This window comes from Lutjanus erythropterus, chromosome 21, assembly GCF_056507025.1.
Source record: "Lutjanus erythropterus isolate fLutEry1 chromosome 21, fLutEry1.hap2, whole genome shotgun sequence".
Lineage (NCBI taxonomy): Eukaryota > Metazoa > Chordata > Actinopteri > Lutjaniformes > Lutjanidae > Lutjanus > Lutjanus erythropterus.
In genome coordinates, this window is record NC_139337.1 from 11,400,689 (window position 1) to 11,426,629 (window position 25,941).

At 39.7% G+C, this 25,941-nt stretch overlaps 1 protein-coding gene across 2 annotated transcripts in view; it reads right to left on the reverse strand.

The window, feature by feature from the left end:
- Positions 1-20,346, reverse strand: part of vav3a (vav guanine nucleotide exchange factor 3a) — a 119,412-nt gene extending 99,066 nt beyond the window's left edge. For both annotated transcript variants that reach the window (XM_084747057.1, XM_084747056.1), the window contains exons 1-2: positions 19,899-20,346; positions 552-668 (exon numbers count right to left, since the gene is read on the reverse strand). In XM_084747057.1, the coding sequence (XP_084603183.1) occupies positions 552-668; positions 19,899-20,105 (324 nt within the window). In that variant the 5' untranslated portion in view covers positions 20,106-20,346. The remainder of the gene's footprint in view (positions 1-551; positions 669-19,898) is intronic.
- Positions 20,347-25,941: the final 5,595 nt, after the last annotated feature.

The window sequence follows — 25,941 nt, forward strand, 5'->3', positions numbered from 1 at the left end:
AGTTTCACTACAAGCAGTGACTGAGAGTATCAAAGTAATGAACCCGAGGCCAGACTTTTAACCCCTCATAAAAGCCCTCACGCTGCGGCATTTTCACTCTAATGAGGGGAAGTGATTAAACTGCTGGGTCATGTTGCTGACTTCAGCTTTCTCTTAGAGTTTAGGAGTGTAAGGAAACCTGCAACATGACCCACGACTGCATTTATTAGCACCTGTAATGCCAGAAAGAACATTTACTAATTGATCTACTAATTCACATCAAAATTACAGGATGAACTCGATGATTATCCAAAATTTTGCTTGTCTAAGTATTTGCAAAACTGAGCACAGACACTGCATGCATATTCCAAGATCTTCATTAGAATTTAAAATCCAAGATAAAGGAGCTCTTACACTTATAAATAATTTTAACTAAGCTCCATAACTTCCACACAAAGACAAGAGTGGGAGGAAGAGCACATTTGACTCATTCGGTTCAGTCTTTGGGGACAAACAGTGATGGCTGGCGCAGGCTCTGTCTCATTCTGTGTCACTGAGCAGCGCTGTCTTACCTTTCCAAAGTCCCTGACGTCAAAAAGGTCAAAGGCCTCGAACAGCTCGCTTTTCTTCATGCCGAATATCTCGCTGCACGCTGCCAGGAAAGTCCGGATATTCTTCAGGCACAGGAACTGTGTTGGCAAGACAGAAAGGGTTCATCTGTGAGCTTTTTTAATGTCACTGAATGGCTTCAGATTCTGCTGCTTTTCTGTTTTCACTTTCTGTCTAATGAGGACGTGCAACTGAGGACCTGCTAGACACGCTGGAAGACCACAGCTGTAAAAGATAGATGAATCAGTGTTTATGGGCACCATGAGAGCATCTTGTTTCATTAATATGATGTATTTCCTGTTGAAATGGGACAGTGGAGTGGTGCATAATTAGACAGAGATAATTCAATAGTGCAGGGAGAGAAAAGCAGGGATCTTATTTACTCCTGCTAGTACAGTATGATGCAACCATAAATATACTGTAGAACCAAACAATGAATAAATGACTGCTTTCCATCTTTTGTTATTTTGTCTACATTTTTGGTTCCGAGAGCTAGAGATGTCACAAGAATGATGTACTCGTTTTTCCACAGTACCGCAGGTACTGGGGATGCAATTCTTCCAGCATATACACTTACAAGTGGACAAGTGAATACTAGTGGTCTCATCTGCCTTTAAATGCCAAGGAAGCAAGAACGCCTACTGTTATGGAAGAAATGCAGCAGCGCATTTAAGATAGTGCACCTGCAGTGACGGCTCCACCTCAACTCACCAAAAAAGAAATTAATAAAATAAAAGTAATTTGCCTTTGAGGCGAATCGTCAAGGATTAATAATATATTTGCAGAAATCAGTATGCAAACTGTTCAGGTGAAATGAGGAAACACTTCCAACTTAGTGAAACATCACAAAGACCAACATCCAGATGGTGCACGAGTTTCACTTCCTGTTAAAGTTACATTAACAACATAAGCCTTATCCTTCTTATCCTTAAACTGAAATACATATAATCATTATTTTTAGACAGCTGGCTTTCCTTTGTAGCCAACTATGCTCCACAACATTTGCAACAACTGAACGCTGCCATTTTTAGGCTAACACAATGTTACCATCAGTCTTGGTTCTAGGCAGTCGTCAAAATATAATGTCTCCTCTGTCACCATGTCAGTCAACATAAACTACTGCCTGTGCAATTTACGTTCAAAGTTCAGCAGCAGAAATCACTTGTGCACTCCATGACTTTTCAGATGTGGGTAAAATGCAGCACTGAGTGATTTGCATCAGTCCTAGTAAATATACAACTCAGTCTTTTGTCCTTGAAACTCAGAGGAGTTTTTATTTCAGGTGTGAAAGAAAACTAACAATGGTGGAATTTTATTTTTTAACTTTTTTTAAAATTTAACTGGTTATCAAGAGTAGTGGAAATTCACTGGTACTGGTATGGACTACTAAATTTCTGGCATCCTGACACACCGACCAAGAGCTAAATGAAACGTGCTGCACTTTCAATCAATCAGTCAGTCTGTGATATTTTTGGATTTTCTGTTGATTAAGTTTTAAACTTACATTTGAATGTAGCATGTTAGCCTTATGGAGCAGCTAGCATGCTGGGGGTCTCTCTCACATTAAAATAATAACAAAAGACAGTTTGATGATGTCCTGAAGTAGCTTGGGATCATAGGAAATGTTTTATTCACTTTTAAGCAACCACCATAACTGACAAAATCATGTTCCTGGAAATATTTAAGTTTTATTCACGTTACATTTTGACGAGTGTGTCCGACGTATCCCCTGTTTTTCCGGAAGTTTTACCTACTAGCAACCAGCTAGCAGGAAATGCACCACTACTGTGAATTAGTTATGGGTTTCTCTGCATCTGAACATTGTTGCATATATTTGGGATCACTAAAGTACACAACTAAAAAAAAATGTTGGCGTTTTAAACATTTTAAAAAATGTTACATATTATAGCTTTAATTATTGTCTTACATATATACAGATATCTGTGATAAGCAAGTCTAAGTTTGTTTTTCCTTTGTTTAGTTTTTTCTTCAAAACAAGCAGAATATATTTAACTGCTGATGTACTGTAACAGAGCATATTTTGTTCAAATGAAAGACCCATCCTACTAAATTAAACAAATGTAAAAGCTTTCATAATGAATAAAGAGGATTCTGTTGTCTGCTGAGATGATTTATGTGTCTAAATTCAATCTTCTGTTAGGACAGTTTAATTTGAGTAATGGACTCATGGGTAACAACACTGTTGCCAACAATAAAGTAACACAATGAAAGTAGTCTGAGGTAGAGGAAAACAAAAAGTCAGGAAACTCTCCCTCTGCTAATTTTTATACACTGTGAGCTTAATTACAGCTGAGTGTGCACCTTGACCCAAGAAAATTGCATCAAATAATCAATAAGTAACTCCTCTAATAAACAAGGTCATTTACCGAGGATGTAAGTGTTTTCTGCCTCGTCTGCAACCTAAATCTTTCACTAATGATGGTAATTGGGCTTCATCCAGAAACGATTTATCCAAATTATGCAGCAGTTACTATTGACTGCCCAAGAACACCAATGAAACTGAGAAAACTGAGGGGAAACGACACAGTATTAGGTATTAAGGTTGTCTGACGGTGGTTCACTCTCTGTATGAAGAGTGCAGTGACTGAAGGGGAAAGTGTCAACACACTTGTCATTGGCCAACGTGCCGTATCCGTGACTTACGCCCATTTACCTTCCTGTAGTTGACACAGGGTGGAACAAAAAAGGATGCAGGTGAAAGAGATGCTTCATTAGGTTTAACAGATGACCTCATCTGAAAACCTGAAATTTGCTTTTTGGAGTTCTTGTTTTCATGCTAAAATTTTCAAAAGTTAATGTTCATCCATCACAAGCGGATCATTACACATAGGAAATGTGGCTTTAGGTGATGCTTGCATGATGCAACTGGTACAGAGTACACGGGGCACAAAGACAAAAAATATCACAGCTGGTGCAAAATCAACTGTGAGGTTGTGGCTTTTCCGCTGAGGCTGCACCAGCATCAAAAATGAGCAAAGACAACTGAAAGTGCTGGACTGTCGTACATACAGAGATGAGTTAAATAACTGAAATAGTGAAAAGAAAGGAAAGCGGCTTGAAGAATCAAAGTGAAGTTTACTAAATTGGCAGCTAAATGGGGAAGTTACCCTAATTTGAATGTTTATCGCATTAAGTGTCAGCTTTGGAAAATGTCACAATATGATGTGACTCATAAGAAAATGTCAGTTTTGGCTTCATGGCAACAAGGAAGGAGAATACAACTGTTCTGAACAGCCCCTCTTTTGTTAAAGGGATGGTTCCCCAAAATCAAAAATACATATTTTTCCTTTTACTTGTAGTGCTATTTATTCATCTACATTGTGGTCATGTGAGCTGCAGAGTTTTGGAGATTATTTAAACATTTTTTGAAATGCATATTCACTTTTTTTCAAGAGCTACATGAGCAGATTGATATCACTGTCATGTCTCTGCAGTAAATATGAAGATTTTTTTCAGACAGGACGGCAGAAGGCAGACATCTCTGCAGCCGTTATCTTCAAAACTCAGCAATTCACATCACAACTATCTAGGTGGATAAACAGCACAAGACCAGAGGAAAAATAATTTATGTATTCTTGATTTTTGAGGTGAACTCTCCCTTTAATTTCTTTTATTATTTTCGTAAACTTGCCCACTCACTACAACTCAAAATAGCATTAAGTATAATAACTACATCAGAGATAGGTTTCCATGTAAGAAAGCCTCTTCATCGTCATAGTCTTCTTCTTCTTTTTCATCTTAGGTAACACTCTTGCAGGAAGTGAATTTCATTAGTCCGTTCCTGTTTCTTAAAAAGAGCACAACCCTGTACCACTCTGTCAGTGTGTGGACTGTAATCGTGTTTGACAACCTTTGCAACAATAATGAGTCAGTGTCATTTTGAAAAACAAAGAGTTCAGGAGAAGAAGCAAAGCAGTCGGACTTCTTCTGTTATTCACCACACACCTCCACCCTTGTGGTACAAAGTGATATCAGATTTGTCTGTAAGGCGCATGTCCATGCATCAAATATGAAATGCCTCTCCACTCCAATTGAATTAGGCTTTACAGATGGCTTCACAAGAGAGAGAAAAGCCCCCAGCCAGTGAGCTCCAGATAAGAGGCAGCGCAAAGCAGCGAGTGAATAATATTGAATGTTTACACTTGTACACATCACTTTCTTTTATCAGACAAGCACATCTTGTCTGCCTGGAGTCTCTGGAGAGTCCCAAAGGACCTCGGTATATTATCTGAGGGAAGCAGATCCACAGAGCGCGTATGAAAGACAGAGTCTCTGCTGCACGGGGCTGAAGACAGTCGAGGGGGAATTGTATTAACAAGAGTGTAGCAGCATGAGGCAACTAGTAACTGTTCCACTGGCAGCCTTTCCTCTGTATTAGTGACTCTCTGGGGCTCAGGGAGTGAATGGCCTGAGGTGTGTGTGAGCATGTGTGTGACCGTAATATGCACATCTGCATCTGCATGCATGTGTTGTTTCCTGTGTAGATTGGTAAGCTAATGCCACTGTAGTAAATTAAAATTAATGCAAAGATGTAAACTTGCAAGTTCCAGAGTTAGAGCAGATTGATACCACTCATGTCTGTATGGTAAATAAGAATCTATCATCAGAAGCCAGTTAGCTTAGCTTAGCTTAGTTTAGCTCAACGACTGGAAACTACAACAATCCACCTACCAGCTCCTCTAAAGCTTACTAATTACTACCTTCTATCATTATTCTGTTTTTCTCCACTATTACCTATATTTCTTGTCTATATGAGAAAATAAACAAAAAGATCACTTATTTTGCGTATTGTGACAACTGAGAGCTAACATGAACAGATTGGCCAACATTAGCTAATCGCAGATATACTAGGCTAGAGAGGTGCTGGCAAATATGTCAATGGGTAATCGGAACCCATCACCCAATTTAACCTCTGGCACAGTGCCTATTGGCAATGACCAATATTTCAAGGCTACTGGTCTTGACCCGGATATCCGGATAGCTGGATATCCAGGTCAAGACTTCCTCTTCCTGCACCAGTCATTGTTTACAGTCTGATTAGCAACTTCAGATGCAAGATGGCTAAAATTGGCTCAACAGGATTGGTCAGTAACACTCTGACTATAAATAAAAACTAGTACACTTCCGATGGCAAAATATTCTCCCTTGCATTACCAGATTCTTCGCTCATATGCAAATATCTGTTTATAAAGACTGATAAACAAGAATCTGCAGTACAGAAATGCCAAAGATTCTTCAGACCTTCCCATATCAGTATCAGCTTCAAAAATAAAATTGGTTGAGCTCTAATTATAACCCTGTTGTTCATAGATGCATCAAGTAAAAACTGCACCAAATCCAAGGTAAATATAACCAACAGTGTTAGTGCACCTATTTCTGCATTTCAATGGAACCTGCAAATAACCTGATTGTGTAGCGTAAGAAATTAAAGACAGATTATGCTGCAACATCTCAGCAGGAAGCTCCAAGCACACGGTGACTCGGTTTGGATGAAAACGCATAGCTTATAGAAGCTCAGAGTATGGAGGGCTTAAAATCCCACCAGTGCATTTCATCTCTCAGACCAACCATCTGGAATATAAGGGGGGAAAAATATTCCTGTAAGACAAGCCATCTCGCCACTGTGCTTTTGATATGAGCCAGGCCGTGCTCTGTATCCACAATAAGCATCCAGTTTCTGCTTATGTATTCCTTGGTACAAGTCAAAGCTCCATAGCAACAAGCTGGAGCCTTTTATGGCCCCCGTGCGAATTGTGGAGCTTAATGAAATCCTGTTCTTGTTCTCTCGTAGATCCACGCAATGAAAGACTGCCAGAGTTTGTCCATCACAGTGCTTAAATCTTGTTGAGCATCAATTAATGGCAATCAAATGGATGAGACTCCTGCAGAGGGAATCAAGACCTGTGCAAGGAATCTAATTTGGTAGTTAAAAGCTCCCTGTAAAGTAAAGAGGGAACCAAGCTTAAGCAATGTAAAGGAGGAAAAGTATGTCTGTCGGTTTCAAACCCCTGCTGGATTGCGTAGCTGAGATATTGTGTCCGGAGTGAATGACATAATGTGCACCGGCCCAATCTGTGGAGCTCTTTTGTCAAGACTCATAACCAGTTGGTGACATGTCACAATCTGAGCAATCAGGTCACATTCATGTCATGTTGGAGCTTTTGTCAGCTGTGTAACCAGGAAATGGGAGGTGGAACGTAGGCGAAGGTCTGCTGCTGCTGAGGTTGGGGTCATCACAGCAGACAGCCTGGCCAGACACCCGCCAGCTTACTTATCTTAATGGAATACTGTCAACATAAAGCTGCAGTCAGCAGCTTTTCATTCCAGCAATATAGTGTGGTGAGGGATTTCATAGGTCTTCCTCTCTGGTTTAAGGTGTACTAAACTGTGAAATGAGCTGCTTGTTTGGGTGGATTGAAAGCCACAGCCTTCCAGTTTACAACATGGCTCAGAAGCACTGACGTAGCATGCAGACAGTCTTTTCCAGTCACTTTTTCCAGTCACTTTCGTGACTCTGAATATCCCCTGCTAGCTGGTGACAGCCTCTTTATCACCTCTTTACCGTATCACATTTCCAGTAAAGGACTATTCTGTTTTTTCAGGAGCTTGGCTCACTGGTCACCTCCCCTTTACGTGAGGGGAGGACTGGCATGAAGGTCATCAGTGTTTCCAGGAGACAGCTGCTCCTGCTAATCCTTTTACATGTACATGAATTATCAAAAATTGTGAAAGAAAATGAGAACTTGCATAAAAGTTAAAGCATATCATGAACTTTTCCCACTGGAAATCAAAACACAACTTAAAGAAGAGAGAATACTGGACCTATTTTTTGGCATTCGTGTGGAGCCATGTCTCTGATCACCCAACAGTGTGTCTGCTGGACATGTTAATAGGCAATGTTGGTTAACCAGTTCATCATATCATCTTTATGGGGTGGTAATTTGTTAAAGGTGCCCTGTGGAATTCTCTTGTAAACAAACAAAAACTGTTTAAATTCAACATTACTCTTAAAAACACATTTAGTTTATCTTTGAGCTCTCAAACATCCACAACACTGATTTTTAAAAGTATTTTAAATTATTGTCCATGTTTACTTTGGAGGTACGTCTGTTGCTGAGAACACACACACTTAAAATGTCACACCCAAGTTAACTTGGTGTGTTATCGGCACTTGTTGATCAGTACATCGGTGCGACCCCACTGACAAGAGTGGGGTCCCATGCACATGCATCCTCATGCTACGTACAAGCCAAACAACTCCGTAACACAACTCCATAGTGCTACCAGATGTTAAAACCCCAAAGAGAACCTTTTATGTTGTGTTTACAACCAGTTATCCTGCCCCCAAGTGGCAAAAATACCATGAAGATAGTATGGAAATGGACTTCAGAAATGGAAAACAACTCCACAACAAAAAAACAAGAGTCATTTTAGATTTTGACGAAATAAAACAAATGGGATATCATATGTCAATTCATAAGCTTCAGAGGTTGGTCAAATTTTGATACTGTTGGACCCAGTCAGGTTAGCTTTTCCTCATTTCCAGAGTTTGTGCTAAGCTAAGCTAACTGGCTCCTGGCTGTAGACTTACATTTATGTAAGACAAGAGAGTGGTATCATCTGAATCTGCACCAGAAAACAAATTGAAACCATTCCTTTGAATTCCATACAACAGACCATCATTATGTCCAATGGTCATTTTCAAAAAGATCTTTTTTTGTTTGCAGCAAACTGCGCAGATGCTCCAAACCTCATGACTGTATTCTCTTATAAAGGCTAGCATCTTTGAACATTTCATGATCATGACAATCTTCTCCACAAGTTTATCGTGTTGCTCAAGCCCAGTTTTCCAGTAAAAACATCACTGTACACACTGAAACACCACTTAACCTCTTCCTCGTCTTTTGCTTTGGCAAACTGTAAACTCTCTTTGGTCTCAGCAGGTGAAAAATCCTGCTCTTCCTCATTACTGATACTACGTTTAAATAAAACCAAACACACAATGCAGGTGCTGTCATTGACATATTGTAATAATAACTGTGCTGCTGCACTGGGGTGTCAATCAATTCATTCTTTTATGCTCTCAAAGTCGTCTGACAACATTAACATAAATAAAGGTTAATAGCACCCCGACTGCGTGATCAGCTATACTGACATTTTACATGAACGATCACAGAAAGAATTGAACTTGACAGAAAACCGGCCTCCTGACATTTCTGCTACACAGCCCTCGACCGTGTAGGGGCAGGTTTTGGAAAAGCTTTGATTTCCCAGTTCACACCCAGACTCATTCATGTAAGGACAATGAGGCAATACGGCAAAACCCGACTCCCTCCAACCCCCCAGTCCCAGCCTTCCACCTCTGTGCCTCCCCCACAACACCAATAAGTGTCTCAGAAGCCATTTTCCATTAAATCCTGGTTTTAACCTCTGTGACCCCCACATATACACATAGCTTACTCCATCCCCCCACTTGATAAGGGAATTGAATTACAGCATTAGATATGAACCCTGTTGCCTAGTTTTAGCTCAACTCTGTGTGATTGACTCTAAAGAGGGTTTATAAAGGGTAAATGAAGGTGGAGGTGTCATATACACTGTGAGACACACTAAATAAAAAAATGTACACACTGAATGCACAAACACTGGAGCATGAATGGTGAGCAGACAGCGTCCCTCCTCCTCCTCCTCCTTCTACTCCCCCTGATTTAGTACCTCTTGGAAGACTGTGTGAAAAAAATGTGAATAACACTCTGCTGTGCTTGTTTGACAGAGTCTGGTCAACTGCTGTCTGTGTGTCTGTCTGTCTGTGTGTCTGTCTGTCTGTCTGTGCGTGTGTATGTGCCCATTCAGGTGTGGTGGTTCAACCGCTATGGGTTTGCAGAGGCTGATACAGTATCAGTGCTAATATTTTCTGGATTTAACCTGCAAAAATTAAAACATTTGAGCTGAAAAAGTGCAGGTTTGTCCATTTTCTTGCCAAAAAGTTTTCAATGTTTTCAGATTTTTATTCTCTATTTGCACAATGTAGCGTGACGTATATCCGTTTTACGAGTTGTGCCTCTGTTTACTTCCTGCTAACGCTATAGTAACGTTACCGTCACCTACAAAGTCCGCCTTCACCTTTCATCCTTAAGTGAGTTAGGTTACTTTTCACGGTTAGCTTGACGTGTATGGTTAATAGTATTTACTGTGTGTTTGGCGTTTTGCAACATTTTTATAATCACCTCATTGTCTTAGATAACCGTTAGCAGCGTTAGGTTGCTAGCTAGCATCATCTTCATTCAGCCTCAACTACTGCAATCTGAATCACTTGCATGGACCTGTTCTGCACGTATTTGGTGAGATTTATTTTGTTTCTGTTGAGTTTGAGAGAGGATAAAGACTGCAGCTGGCTAAACAGGCTGTAATGTAACCTTAAGTTAATTCTTATGGGCACCATCACCGTACATCCACCAAAAGTGATTGTTTTACCACTGATGGGCTCAGATTGTTTTTCCAAGAGTCTGATAGCATAATGGAAAGGATCTCTTCACAGATAGACTTTTTTGTTAAAGAGTAAGATTCTTTGTGTTTAACTAGAAACAGCTACTTTATCATCTTAAAAGACTTCATGTTATCGTTATAGTAACGGTACCTTCACCTGCAAACTTTGTAATTTTGCATCTTTAAGTTAGTTACTTCACTTTTCAGTTACCTCAGTACATAACAGTTTTTACCTATTTACCATCCCCATATTGTTTTCGAGCAATTTGTCAATCACCTCATTGTCTTAGACAACTGTTAGTGATGTTAGCTAGCTAGCTACCTAGCATCATCATTTTCATTGAAACGAATTCCTTTATTTATCATGTTAGATATGAAAATATGGGAGAGGAGCAAGAGTGGAAAGAAGGGACGAAACTGAGTATCATAAAATTCTATATACTGCACTGGTAATAACAAGAATATATAGATTCACACATGGCCCTGTCCCTTTTTTTTCCCTTGGTGTGTGCTGTATCTCACATATATGGAGTCAACGCTATTCCTTCTCTATTGTACTCTTTCCCTCTCTGTCTCCATTACACAAATAAGGACGTTCCCATTTCCAACAGACAACAGTCGTCCATCACTTCCACCTGGAGTCGCTCAGAGCAGGATGCCTTATACATAACTGTCCCCACTGAAGAACACATGGGGTCAATAATGTGCAGCAGGCGTTATCCGTACCCATACTGGCTTGACACACTTGCACAAAGACGAAATGCATATATGTTATGCACACAAAATGTATGCACAGGTCTATTCATGTGTGTCTAGGCAGCATATAGAGAGGTTTTGAAGTCTTAAATCTGGATACTTGCTTGGCTCCAGGTTTCCACTACAGTGAACCTGACAATAAAAGGTTGGAGACACACTGCTGCTGGCTATGACCATGTTGGTATCATCTGGATCTACAATTCCTGACTGCTCACTGGCTTCCAGCTCGCATCCTGACATTTCCATCAAGCTAAAAAAAAGGGCAAAACTGCTATTATCATTTGTTAATGTTAATATTCAAGCTTTCCTAATGATACTGTGCACTGAGAGGTCTCCTCTGATGTGAGTAAGCCCCTGACTACACTTAAAATGTCACTTATGATGATGATTGTTTGCCTGTAAAGACAATAGGCGGTATTGACTTTCTCAAGAGCTTTCAGAGCACTCAACGGTGATTAACTGAACCGGCCGAGTTGGAATTGAGTAACAGAATAAACATTGATTGCAGGTACATTCTCCACCACTGAATATCTCTTAATAAAATCAACATATACATTATCCATACTTTCATGTACACTGGGGCACAGCCTTTACCGGTTGGCTGCAGTGCAGGCTTGTTACCTTGGTGATGGAATGAAAGGTCAGTGCGCTCCGTGCACGTGCACGAGCGAGGTGCAACATAATCTTGTCTTTGCAAATATGCACGCCCATGCCAGTGTGCATGAAGCAGCACATGAATATGCATGTCATCGTGATGACACAGCGGAACAAACCAGTGCGGCTGAATTACGCCGCGCTGGAATTGTAAATGGGAGGCTGCGGTGCCTCGGCCCGACGCGCCATGCATGGCTGCAGTAATGTGGTGTTTACACACTGACAGGTGCAATCCTTTCTTCAAAATGAATCAACGAGGGCAGCCAAGCCACAGTAACTCAGTGGTAGTCATCAAGGGATTCACAAGCTGTGTCCGAAGGCTCGTGTACTGCATACTAATGGCACGCAATTTGCAGTATGCAAATTTAGTAGCATAAAGGTATGAGTATGCATACAATATAGATGAGCATGTTAAGTATTAACATAAGTAAGTAGCCTCACTGTTCCCATAGAAACAATCCAAAAGGGGATATATTCTACACAAGATGATGGACAACAGCAGCAAATTCTAACTCCAATGTAAATTTGTCATAATTTTATGACATAATAAATATTTCTGAGATGCAAAATAGCCATGTATGAAACTTATCCTGTTGTTAAAGGGACAGTTCACCCTACACTGAAAACCACTTTTCACCATTTTTCCTCTTACTTGTAGTGCTTTGTATCCATCTTGATTGCTTTGTTGTGAGTTGCTGACTTTTGGAGATATCTGCCACAGAGATATCTGCCTTCTCTCCAATATAATGGAACTAAATGGCATTAGGCCCGTGGTGCTCAAAATGCCAAAAGCACATTTGAAAAACTCAACAGCAATGTCTCTGTCTAAATATCATGACCTGGTTACTCAAGATAATCCACAGACCTTGTTGGAAGCAGTTTAAGGTAGGGACTATTTCCTTTTTTACCAAACTACACCCACCAACTGTATCGCCACATTGGCCTTTGGAACGTACACTGCTGTCACCGCTATTTTTCTTAGGTCAAAACTGAGCTGCAAACAGACATGTGTAAACGGGAGCTGCTTTTTTTTTCTGGATAAAATGCAATATAACATTTCTTTCTCTACCGATCTCAATAAGTGCGGTTATATTTAACGGTTTGTGATCTTCATGGAGTAAGGGGGAAAAAAGGACTTAGAGACTTAGAGAGACAGAGAAGAGAGTCTACAGTGTGTGTGTGTGATGTGAGGCACACACAGCGAAGCATTAAGTATTAATAACCTCATTTAACACTTCACCACATCACTTTATGTGGTTACACCTCACTTGACTATGACCTTATCGCGGTTTATTACTACCTTACAGTGTGTGTACCTTACACTGTAGGTACTGAGACAGTCCCACTACAGGCTTTATCCCTGTAATTACACTTAAATACCAAATCTGAATCCTAAAATTTACACAGTAAACATCTGTCCTCGCTTGCTTACATTCAAAACATCTTATTTAACGTTTTTGCACCAAATCACAATCTGTTCTATGGCTGTAAGTTTCAGCTCCTGTTTCGTGAGCCCTTATGACTTGCAGAGGTCTTATTCCACAGGAAGCAAGGGAAAATGAAGACATTCTCTCTCTGTCTTTCTCATTCTCCCACGCTATCTCTTTCAAACTTTTTGTCTTTGCAAGTGAAGAGTGAGCCTCGTAGCCTTTGAAGCTCGCTGTTTGGAGTGTGCACTGTGTGAAATTGGCTTTTCTCTTCATTGTTTCACATCACAGAAGTTCGATCTCAGCTTGATAAAATATACATACTATGTACCATGTATAATGTATAATAGTATTCTCTAAGTGTGCTGTTTGTACAAATGTAATATGGCTGCAAAGGTCTCCAGGAGTCATACTGAGATCAGTTTACAGATTGAAACAACACAACTCCTACATATTCATCTTTTAATGTGACAACGGTTTTTCATATGTGTGCCTAAAAACATCCTGTTACATAATAAACTAATCATATGCAGTAGTTTTCTGTATGTATGATCTAAGCTACACCCGCTAATTAGTAGCAATAGGCCTATGTAGCTTAAGGGGATAGTTAAGATTATTTTAAGTGGGGTCGTATGAGGTACTTGTCGATACTCAGTGTGTACCCACAGTAGATGCCGGCTGGCGCACCCCCAATTGAACAGAAGCTAAGCAATGTACTGCTGTGCATGGGGTCAGCAAAAATTAGTTTAAGTGTGCGCTATATTTAGAATAGACAGCCTTTTTTCTGGTGAGCAACCATCATTATATAAGCCAAATAACACTCCAACCAAACTTCATAGGCAAAATAAGTAATTTTACCTCAGTCTATTAGTTTGTTTGTGTTATTTTGTGATTTCTTTATTTTTAAAGGAGAGTTCAGATTGACTGAATAATACAATAACACAAACAAACTGACAAACAGATTTATGCAGTGGTAGCAACCCAGCGTCCTGCAGGTAAAATTAGTGATTTCTCCAATGGAGTTTGGTTGGTTTGAAGAAAGCGAAATTTGGCTTATATAACTGCATATTTTCATCAAAAAAGTCTGCCTAACAGCAAAGTAAAGCATGGACAATATTCTGAATATAGAGTACACTTAAACCAAATTGATTTTTTTAGGTGGACCTTTTTTAAGTGACTAACAACTTTTATTGCTGGTTCTCCTCTCTGCTTCCCTAAAACTTGAGGGCTATCTACTCAAGGTAATTCACTGACTGTTGATCATACCTCATACAACCCTATATGAAATTGATCACATAACATTACTATATTCTCCATCACATCCAAATAAACTGATGATGGATTAATAAATGCGTTAATAAAGTTTTCATGGCGTCTCTATGTTGGTCTTGAACTTGTGTAAAATATATGAGGTGTTTTCTCTTGTTTTTCTGTACTTTGTTGCTCTATGAACCACTTTCTGCTGTGCGATGCTTGTTAAAATTAGACCTGACTCTTAACTCATTCTCTTTTCTTTCTCTCACTTTCACTTTCCAAAAGAGAAAAATGGGCCTTGAGGTCTTTGAAGGCAGCTCTATGAAGAGCTGTGTGAAGAGAGAGGCGGCTTTTCTCCTCATTGTGTCTGACATCTCGGTGCTTTGGTGTGAGCTTGATCGAGGGCATGCTTAGTTTCACTTCCTTCCTCTATTCCATTTCCTGATTTCCTGTGCATGTTGAGGCTCACGGCTGGTTTGTGTGAAAGGCTTTTAGCCCGCTGGTTTGTTCACAACAATTTTTCTCACTCTGAGTCCGCAGTTTATAATCCTGTGACACGGAAAACAAGGCAACAGTGGGTTTAACAAGTTAGGAGTGTCAGGATGATTTCAAATGATTTGACTACATACACTTGAACCCCAACACAACCTCAGTTTTATGTATTTAAGCACTTGTTTTCAACCAGTGTTGGAATGTAACTAAGTACATTTACTCAAGTACGGTACTTAAGTACAAACTGGAGGTACTTGTACTTTACTTGAGTATTCTAATCTCTTGCCACTTTCTTGCCACTTGCCATCTTTCAGGTTCCACCTTCTCAAATGTGAGATTTTCCTACTTTTCCTTGCAATTATCATAATAATAATTATCAGAATAATTCAACCTGTAATATGTTGTGGTGTAGACTGCTGGTTGGATAAAGTAAGTTCAGCTGCAAAGATGAACTGACTATTAATTGACTATTAAATTCATCTCAGATTACTTTGATAATTGCTTATTGTTTGTTTTTTTTTAAGAATATATATACAAATTTTCTGATTTCAGTTCTCAAATGTGAATATTTTCTGGTTCATGTGGTCCTCAATGACTGAAATATGTTTGGGTTGTGGACAAAACAAGACATTTGAGGATGTTATCTCGGGCTTTGAGAAACAGTGATCCATATTGTTCACCATTTTTACAGGCCTGACAATCAGTCGAATAATCAAGAAGATAATCATCAGATTAATCCATAATGAAAATAATCATTAGTTGCAGTCCAGTGCAAAATAGTTCAAATTTATGAATAACAATAATCTAATGATATATTATATAATACCATAACAGCCACATGGTACATTTTTCTGCATTGAGTACTTTTACACTTTAAATACATTTTCCTGATTGTAGGCTTGTAGAGAATGAAGCAGCGTTAAAGCTAACAATACAGACACAACTGTTAGTTTTCTAACGGAAACTAGTTAGCATGCCCAAGAACGTTAAGCTCACAAAAGCTGCAAATAAAATACGTGTAGACTTTGAAAAGGCTGATGTTAGTGGTAAATGTAATGTTACCAAAACTGTAACATCAATGTAAAAAAGAATTTACCTGAACTTAATCACATCTGTAATGGTTTAATGACTTTGTTCACTCTTTCTGTATACATGCTTTTACTTAGTAACATCAATGCAGGACTTGTATTTGTAATTTTGGACTTGTAATGGAGTGTTTGTTACAGTGTGGTATTTGTATTTTTACTGAATCTGAATACTTCCTCAACCACTGATTTGAACTGAATGCACCGATGGCTGCCTCACTCTCTGCCACATTCTGCTAGCTGGTTTGTTTTTAGCACACTCTTTTGCTAGCAGCATTATGACAGGGAAAAAAAAACATACAAGAAGGTTAATGTCCTCGCTACCAATGTATGCAAGCTCGGAATATATTTGGAGTCCTCTCAGTAAAAACTGACATTCAGCAGAACAAAATGTTTCAAGAACCAGAAGGATGGAAAAACTGCATGCTGCGCGTTTGACCACATGGCTGCTTTGTTGCGCCATGACAAGCAATCCATAGTTCCTCTTTAACACTAAACTGCTGATTTTCACTGTGCAAGACAAAAAACAACTACTGATTATGTGGTGTTTTCTCTGGTAGAAAAGCAAAATGCTGCAGTTGCTGTGGTCGAGCTGTGTCTAGACTACGTAATTGGTTCATTACATTCCCGTAAAACAACGATCAAAGACGGTGGAAATGTTGCTTTACACTGACCTCCAAATGCAAATGCAATTTTGAGCTCTTCATTTATGGCAAACCCTATAAAAGCACAATTTCATGCACATATGCACAGAGTACACAAACACGGCCCATGCAACGTTCTTCATCTTTGTTCATAAGAGAGACTAAAGCGCAGATCAACTAATTTTGAGCAGTAAATAGACTGATCCCATTGATTCCACTTCTATCTCCTGTTTTCAGGTAGTTTGCTGGCTCTTTGTTGTTTTGTGCAGAACACGGCAGACACACTATAAAAGCTCATACAAATCTCTGAAAACATAATTAGTGTTGCAGAATGAGAAGCAGCCCGTCCTGATGCTAACATCACGCATGAGTCCTCCAGAGCCTCTCATACATTGTGCCTTAATAACGCAGCTAACACCACAGCGGGCTAGCCCTTCAGGGCCCTTTATGTCCTCTGAGATGCTTCTATTGGGGCCAGACAGGCTCTTTGTAGCCCTGTCCCCTCACTGCCTTTGTCTTTGCATCGCATGGGTCCCATGGGTGAGGCCACAGTGGCGTCCCATGTGTTACTACTAGCCAATGATAAAGTAGCTGCCACGTCCCTCATGAATTATGCAGACAGAAAGGGAAGCAACTCCACCCTCAGTTATGTAAATTTAACTTTGAGGAGACAGAGGGAGGAAAGTTGCTGGGGGGGGTATTGACACCCGTTTTTGGTTGAACAGTGATGTGCTCATAGAGGGTGTTGGTATACAGCATCACGAGGTGTGAATGTGTGTGAAAGGGGAAGCCATGAGTCATGATCCACTGACATACATACAGAGAAGTCAAGTCCCAGAACAAATATTTAATATTCAAAGGAATCATTTGCAAAATTTTAAAATGTACATTTTTCTACTATTTGCCACAATACACTGTAAAAAAAATAAATAATAATAAGCTATGCAATATGCAATTAACCTTCTTAAATAACTCTATGCTTATCAGCCAAAGACTAAATGAATAATAAGATTCTTTTCTAAGAACCTGGTGACACTTTTTGCTGCAGATACACACACTTTATTTTGTTGCACTGAGATGATTTATGGGTGTATCATGTGAGTAATGAACTGCTTTTGTAGATGGAAAAAGTCATCTCAAGATAACGTTATATGTGGCAAATAAGTCTTCTGTTGGTTAAGGTCCCTATTGTAATAAATTAATTTCATTTTATGTCTTTGTTCTCCATCAGTTAAAAACTGTTGCAACTTCTATGTTTCAGATTACTTACTACCTTGATAGTGTCAAAGCATATTTTAGTTAAATTAAACTTGATATTAATTCAGTTGTACTTGAGAATACCTGTTTAATAAGCTGAAGATATAAAGTTGCACCCACAACTCTTCAGTCATACTGAACTCTACTGCTTGAAGTTCAGTTCACTAAAACACCTCAAAACTTTCCTAGACACACTAGGTAATTGGCAGATGACATCTGGGAAACGCAGTTCAAAATCACTGTGGTAGTACTAAAGCACAATACATGCTCACACACACGTGAACTTGCACATGCGCTTTGGATTGTGCCTAATCCTACAACTAACACTAATTCACCTCGGAATGTAGCTTCATCATCACTGCCTCGGTGTGAGTAAGCCAACCAGCCATGCATAAAACAAACTCTGCCTAAAAATAACACAATCTGGGCCAGGCCAGGCCAGGCAAGGCCAGGCACTGAGCATAAGTATAGTTCGCCACCCCTGTACACATGGCAGCTCCATTATATATCATTATGTCATGAATGACAGCAAACACGGACCTACTGATGTCTCTGTATCACTAATTGTATTGATGCTAGCATGACTTCTAACAGTAAAAGGACCAATCAGCTTCTCCTCTTACACTCCCAATCTAGTTTTCTCTGAAATCTTCGAGTAAACAGATCCTTAGGAGGCTGATTTCCATTCCTATTGATGACATTACAGTCCTCTATGCTTTTTTAAATTGTCCACTTCACCTGTGTGCTCACCCAATTAGATCGTGAAGGAACCATAACTGCATATAATATTGACCGTCCCACTGTGACATTGAGTTTGGAGGGCTTTTTTTTTTCCAGGAAACAAGCCTAATCCCCCTCTCCATCAGTTGTGCAGTGCATCCATAGGACTGATACTCAAACCTAATCACCTGTTTTGCATCAGATGAGAGCATTAGGGCATCCATTAGAGGCTAATACACTCTAGTCTTTGTGCGTTTGTGTGTGTTCAGTGTGTGCAGTCTAATTTTTCTACAGCAGGTCTGCAGGCTCAGTAGGTGAGTGTCTGCCTCACTGTGTGTTGTCACCGAGCCAGATGCACAGATTCACTGTTATGAAGGCGAATATTAATCTGGTCGTGGCTCCGGCTGTCTTGTTATTGAAGCAGATGGTATCCATCCGATAAACAGGAGCCACGTGGGCACAGCTCTCTGTCTGTCTATCTATAGTAAAGACTGAGTTGATTGTGGTACAGTAATAGTTATATTAGTTATTAATTGTACTCATATTGCCACATATAAGACATAAAAGGCAAACAAAGAAACCAAAACAACCAGTCAGGTGATTTAGATTGCCTTTGTTCCTTCACATTACCATGTAAGCTAAAGAGCTTATTTGCTTGTTTTCTCCATAAAAAAGTATGGTATCATAATAAAATACCAGATTATTCATTCATACTGTTAATCCCATGAGATAAACCCACTTCTCTGATGAGGATAGCCCACAACAAAGCCTCGCACCACTTCACCTTTATCCCCTGTGTGTCTACATCACCTATAGAGGGCAGATTGTGGAGCTGTTTGTACATAACGGTTCAGTGTTGACCAACATTGTCTGTTAGTAACAGTCACTATAAGTATTTTATACTATAAACTGAAGTAAAATAATAAAATAAAGTAATGATTTTGCCATTTTCGCTCACAGCACGGCTTTTAAACAGCAGTAAGTTGGCCAAGATAGATGGATGCGAAATTTCGTCCACTTCTTTTGCAATTTAGTGTTTGCTTACTCACTGTGAAGCATGGCCGGGTCATACATCAACAATTAAATGCTTCCTACAATGGCAAGGATCGTCGTTTTACTTCGGCATGCATTCCATACACAAGTATGGACTAATGTGAGTATAATTCCAACTAAAATAAATTGTTGGCTTCTTATTTGTAACGTATGTCGCCACCAAAATTCTCGGTGGGGGCGGTGGCGAGCGGCGTAACCAAGATTTCAAAAAGTTTAAATTTTCTTAAAACAAAGTAATAATTTGTGGTTTGTGTTCAGCCGAACTTTATGTATACCTATTTTCTTTTAGAATAAACTCAAGTCATGTTCTCGCATGTTGCCTGTTTTAGCTGAGAAGCTAGAAAACTTAAAACTGGCACAATTCTTAGGAAGTCTGGTTACGCTCTCTCCAACGGGGCTAAGTTGTAGTTTGGCGACGCAGCGAGGAGCAGACATTCGGGACGCGTACAGTCATTTCTTACCTGTGACATTTGCGGTCGGAGGTTGATTTCTTTCAGGTTGATGGTCTGGGGTCTGAGGTTGTTGAGGAGATGACAGAGGAGGACCCCATCCCGGAGGGTCTGGGCCAAGTCAAATACCTGCGCTGACTCCCATGTAACCCGGTGGTTAGCTGGAAGCACCTTGCAGTTAATTAACCACAACGCGCATTGCCTCCAATACTCCATCATTATTCTGACTTCAGCCGGATGAGTTCTGAGAGAATCTGTTGGTTTTTTTCTAGCAGGTGAAAGTGCTGACGGCTCGGTGGTGCGTCTTAAATCGTATCCATGCTGCGCCCGCCAAGTGTGAAAGCCGATGAAAACAGCGGAGAGCTGGTGGGGGATGCAGGGAGCCGCTCCAGAGATGACAGTCCGGTGTACTGAGGCTGTGGATGGAGCGCACCCTGCGCTCTTCCTCCCTCTCAGTCACTCACACACATACACACACACGCTCTCTCTCTTTCTCTCTCTCTCCCTCTCGCTCAGTCTCTCTCAATATGTCTCTCTTCCCTCCCCCTCACCCAGTTCTTCACCTCTTCCGCTTGCCACTCATAGGCTCGTTGTGTACTGTATGAAATTACAGTAAAAGATATAAAAAGACAGGCTGAGTTCTTATTAAAGAGCACAACATAGACTCTACTGAAAGAAACACGCTTTTGTTGAATTATATTAGTTAATATGTTCATTTTTTACAGCCAATAAATTATCATACATCATGCTGAAGTTCCTCTATGCATGCAAATATCCAGCTGCACAGGGAGTATAACCACATTAATGATTAAACAAACCAAATAAGTTAATGTCTCTGAGATAAAGACCCAATTTAACTGATCAAAGCGCTATTATAGTATGCCTTCTAAAATATATGATATTTATATTAACTGTGGTTTAAGTTTATGACTCATAAACCCACCGAAACCTTTACTGTAGCTGACATTATTCAAAATGAAATGAGTTCACAGACAAGTTTTAACCCTAATTTTAATAACAGTCTTTTAATTGCATTACTTGTTCAGTGATGCAGCTTTTACCAGAACTCTGCACCTTTCATTTGCATGAGTAAATCAGTAGGTTTGGGGAGGAAATGTTGCAAAACCAGATGTGCCTTATCTTATGATTTTGAACATGTTGAAGATTCACTGGATACTCAATAATTTAATGGTTCTGTGGCTGATGAGTTATGCTTAAAACATTGTACAACTGTAATTCTGTTCCTGACAGAGATTCACAATAACAGGATTTGTGTCTTTGTTTAGTCATCATCTTGATTTGTCGTATTCAACCTCAGTGAAATTGAATTTTGAGCACATTAGCTATATGTTCATATTTTGAATATTTTGAAATTGTAAGTTTTTACAGTGTTTGACCCACCTATCTAAAACTGTATGTGTACATTGAGTATAGTAAAATATTAGTCGACAGAAACAGAAACCTTTGGCTGCTACTTATTCCTTCCCATTCTCCATTAGCCTACTAGTAATCTCACAAAAAATAAAAACTCATCACCTTCTAAAAAGGCACACTAATCACTTCTCTTTCCTCTATCTAATAAAACCACTGACAGTTTCAAATAATTCCTGCCTACCATTGTTGCCTCTGTTTTTGGAACACAACTACTTCTCTTTTTATTGTACTACTGTTTAACTTCCATGCAATTTATAAAGGTTATACATCAACATATGTTTTTACTGCCATAATCCAGTAATATGCTGTAATAATAATACAGATATGTCTGCTTGTATGGTTTGAGAGCAAAGAATTTATGTTAATGACAGTATTTGAACATAGTACAGTAGAAATGCCCCAGGAAAGAGGCAAATATGTGTTAAAATGTACTGTTTCTAAAAAGGCAAAGCATTTACATTATCGCCTCACTAAGAGCATGATTGGCATGACTGAGCCAATATATGGTTCAACTGGAGCTGGATTTATCTTTTACTGCTTCTGTGTGAATATAATGAGGAAACACTCCTAGGTTTCTGCTGTATAGTACGCTGACTGCTCTGAATTATAAGCATCAAATTAAATGTTTTAAATTGCTCAGTAACGGGAATGGAAAAGATGATGGTTCTTCAAGTATGCGCAAACTGCCATTGCTTCATCTTTACTATGTGCCACTGTATCATGTAGCCTTATAGTCTGACATATGAAACCTTTGTCCTCTGTCACTGTCAAGTTGCTCTTGAGCAATAAAAGTTGAATCATCAGTGTGTGGGATTAAGTGGTGTTCAAAATTCCATACTGATACGCTATTTAGTATGCTAAAACAGCAAGTGAGGGTTTTTTTTAGTATGTCGGAAAGCTTAGCATGAAAAAAATAGTATATATAGTATGTATATGTATATAGTATTTCCGGGAAATATTAGCATATGCAGTCACTGGACACTATGCTGACATAAACATCCCACAATGCACTGCACAACTGACAATAACAACAAAGGTTTCATTTTGCTTGGTGTATAGTTAGCATGGGTTGCCATGGTCATGCATCTCCACTAGGGATGTTCCTGAAGACTGATTTCCCTCTTGATTAAACAAAATGTTTTCATTTAGACTAGTTGACTCAACTAACAGTAAGAAAACACTGAGACAACATTCAAATTGAGCCATTTGAAGCTGTTAATCACTTTCTACAATAGCCAAACTGCATTGTTAATGCAGCTGAAATGAGTGGCACTTTGTGCTGTGCAATATAAACATTACATATTAACCTACAACACATGACAACAACTCACTAAACGCTTCAACTTTTCAGACCAAACAGGATCACAGAGTCCTCGGGTAAATGACATTGTTTATGCAGTGCTGATGTTAGCAGTGCAGCACCAGCAGCCTGTTCTGCTTGCAGACTACTGTTCTTACTGTGTTCTGCTGCTTATATGGCCATTTATTCTGCCTACATGCAACTTTAGTTTCATTTTGCACATCACAATACTGACAGTTTTTTGAGATCCCACTTTACTGATAATAACATCTGGATTAAACAGGCATTAGTGAGGTTCACATGCATCCGAAAAGATACATACTACTGTTTATTTATATAAATGTACATATTCTGGATATGCAGTGTATACTTTGTGATTTGGATGCAGCGCTACTCTCATTGTCCCCTTCCAAGTGTGTAGGAGAAAAAGGCCATATCTAGAGCCAGGATCTGTTCTGGGCTACTGTGGAAACTCATTGAAAGGTAATGAAAACACAACAATTCTTATTTTCAGGTCATACACTAATGGAAACATACTTATGAATTGTAACTCTTAATCTTACATACTGGACCTTTAAGTCCCGACTGATTCAGCTGCCAAGTAAGAGTAGAAGGCTGCAGTGAATAGCCTCGGGGCATGAATGTGAAGTGAGAGCGTGCACCTGCAATACGAATCAGATTGATACAAGTTTTTTATTGATCCCTGCTGAGCTATTAGCACAACAAAAAGCAATAGGCTACATAAAGACTGTGGAGTAAATGGGATTAAATAAACATCTGAATCAGGATGAGCAAAAAGTGATGCAAGCACGAGAGCAACATAACATCACAGACTGACATGATAAAAGTAGAGCATTCAAAATTTATTACATAACATGTCAGGAATGTAAGAGGATGAGAAATCCAATATGTGAAAACGAATACAACTCTCTATATAGCACAGGGTGTGCAGAAATGTGCTGGTAATCACATTAAGAGCACCATATGAGCTCGCTCTCAGTATTTTCAGAAACGATGGAAGATAAGAACAGAGGGGCTGCACACCTACAGGATTAATTTCCTTTTGCAGACAGAAATAAGATTTGCAGAGATGTTAAGATCTGCAGAGGAAGGAACCTTACAGGAAAATGCTACTATGATGAGTACATTTACATACAAAGACTGAACATGGGCCTGTGCAAACAACGCTGTGAAGATTAGTCTCCAGCAATCGCATCTGTAAACACTTCTGTGATCGAGATTTCCTCCCTCTTCTTCTGCACTTCTTCATTTCATATGATTTGGATGAATGTCAAAAGAGGAAATCTCCAGTGAAACTCTTTTGTTTATCCACGTTGTATTCAAATCAAGACTGATGAAGAGTAAGAGGGAGTTTGCGCGGCTGAGCCAGGAGCATCCAGCTTTGTCTTCCACTGGCTGCACACGGGATGCCATGGCTGGCATAGCACGGATGACAGGAGAGGTGGCTAGCGTCCGGATGCTGGCATACCTCTCAGCACCCTTCTCCTGTTTCAGCTTCCTCTCCCAGACTGGAAGGACAGCCATGTGGCCAGACAATTATCAGCATTCCTCTGATTAATGCTGCACAGGGCCTGAGGGGAAACACACATACAAAAAAGTGCACATGTTAGGATGACACTGATGAAATCTTTTATAATTTCACTTACAAAACTGTCAGTAATCCCAGCAGTGTATGATGTTAATTGTAGCACTGTTGCATTTGAACCTTTTTTTTGCATCACCTTTTTAATTTTTCTTCACACACAAATTCATGATTCGCCTAATTTTAAATTTTTTCACCTGGAATTTGACCAGAATTAGAGGGTAATAATGATGAAGCTTCCAAGAAAACAGCATGATTATGTCTGAGCACATATGGCAGATGTGATCTGACTGCCAGGGCTTTGTTTTCACAGACACAGCACATAATTAAAGAGCTTCAACAATCAAATAAGAGATAAAATGTTCATTGAGTCACTGAAAATAAGCAAAAACAAGAAGCACATGATAGGAGGCTACAGAATGTAAGAGAAGATGTCAAAAAATAAAACATATCAGGCTACATAAAAGCGAGTACATCTGACTAAATTATAAGGAGATGCTGCAGCCGTTCAAGCAGGTTTTTGAGGCAAACGTTCAAAATTAAATTGCTAACATGCTGATTTTAAACGTATAATATTAGGTGTTAGCATGAGTAGGCATGGTAACATTTGCTTGTCAGCACTAAACAAAGCTGAGGCTGATGGGAGCTAATGGGGTTTGAAAGGTTATGTCCTTTTCACCTACAGGGATGTTCTCAGAATGTTCTGGGAATGTTCTAGCTGGGATGGTCCAATAAACATTCCCAGAAAAGTCCTCCTAAATATGTCTTCCTACCCTTTAAAGAACTCCGCATCGTGACCATCCAGAGTTGTTCTGGACATGTTACAAGTCAACTTGTAACATTCTGTGTATGTTACCAGAATACTTTGAATTCCCCCTGAAAGCCCACCCACCTACCCTTTAAGGAACTCTTCACTGTGACCATCCAATAAAGTCCTGAGAACATTACAAGTCAACATCCATTACAAAGGCGGGAACGTTTGCAAAATGTTAGTGAAGATACAACTTTTAGCCCTTACATTCTCAGAATATCCTGTGTTCTGTGAAAGTCTGCCAAATACTGTCCCCCTTACCCTTTCGAGATTTCCACATTGTGCCAGTCCGGGAACGTTGTAGGCATGTTACAGGACGATGTCCTTCACACAAGCAGGGCCGTCCTCAGAACCTACAATTTGTAGCTGGGATAGTCTCCTAAAAGTTATCACAGATCAAATTGTCCCTGCTCACCTTGTAACCACTATATTTCAGTGATCATAGTCTGCTGTAGTTTCCTGAGCCTGAAAGAGAAAAAAACCCAAGAAAGATAAAAAAAAAACAATATAATGGAGTATGCAAAAGTGTTGACAGTACAAACCATAACTGTATCACAGCACTGTTCCCAAATCAGCATACATGCCCTCCATGTTGCACGTTGTTACTTGATGCCAAAACTTGCCAAGTAACAGTGAGGCATCCCCTCCACTCCCCACTGTCCTGCCAGATGATCAAAGCCCCCAAAGCTCAGCAGCCCCCCGAACATGAGGGCACTGCCACATTGTCCGCACTCCATCGATATCTTCTTGCAGTTCTGCCAGGCTGTAATTCATAGAGCTTCACCCTGCTCATTGTGTCACTTGATCTGGTGACAGTGGCTGATCTATTTGTGCAGCTCTTTTATCCCCTCTGTGAAGGGCATGTTATCTCCCTGCCAGAGAAAGCAAATGCTCCTCATTTCCTGTA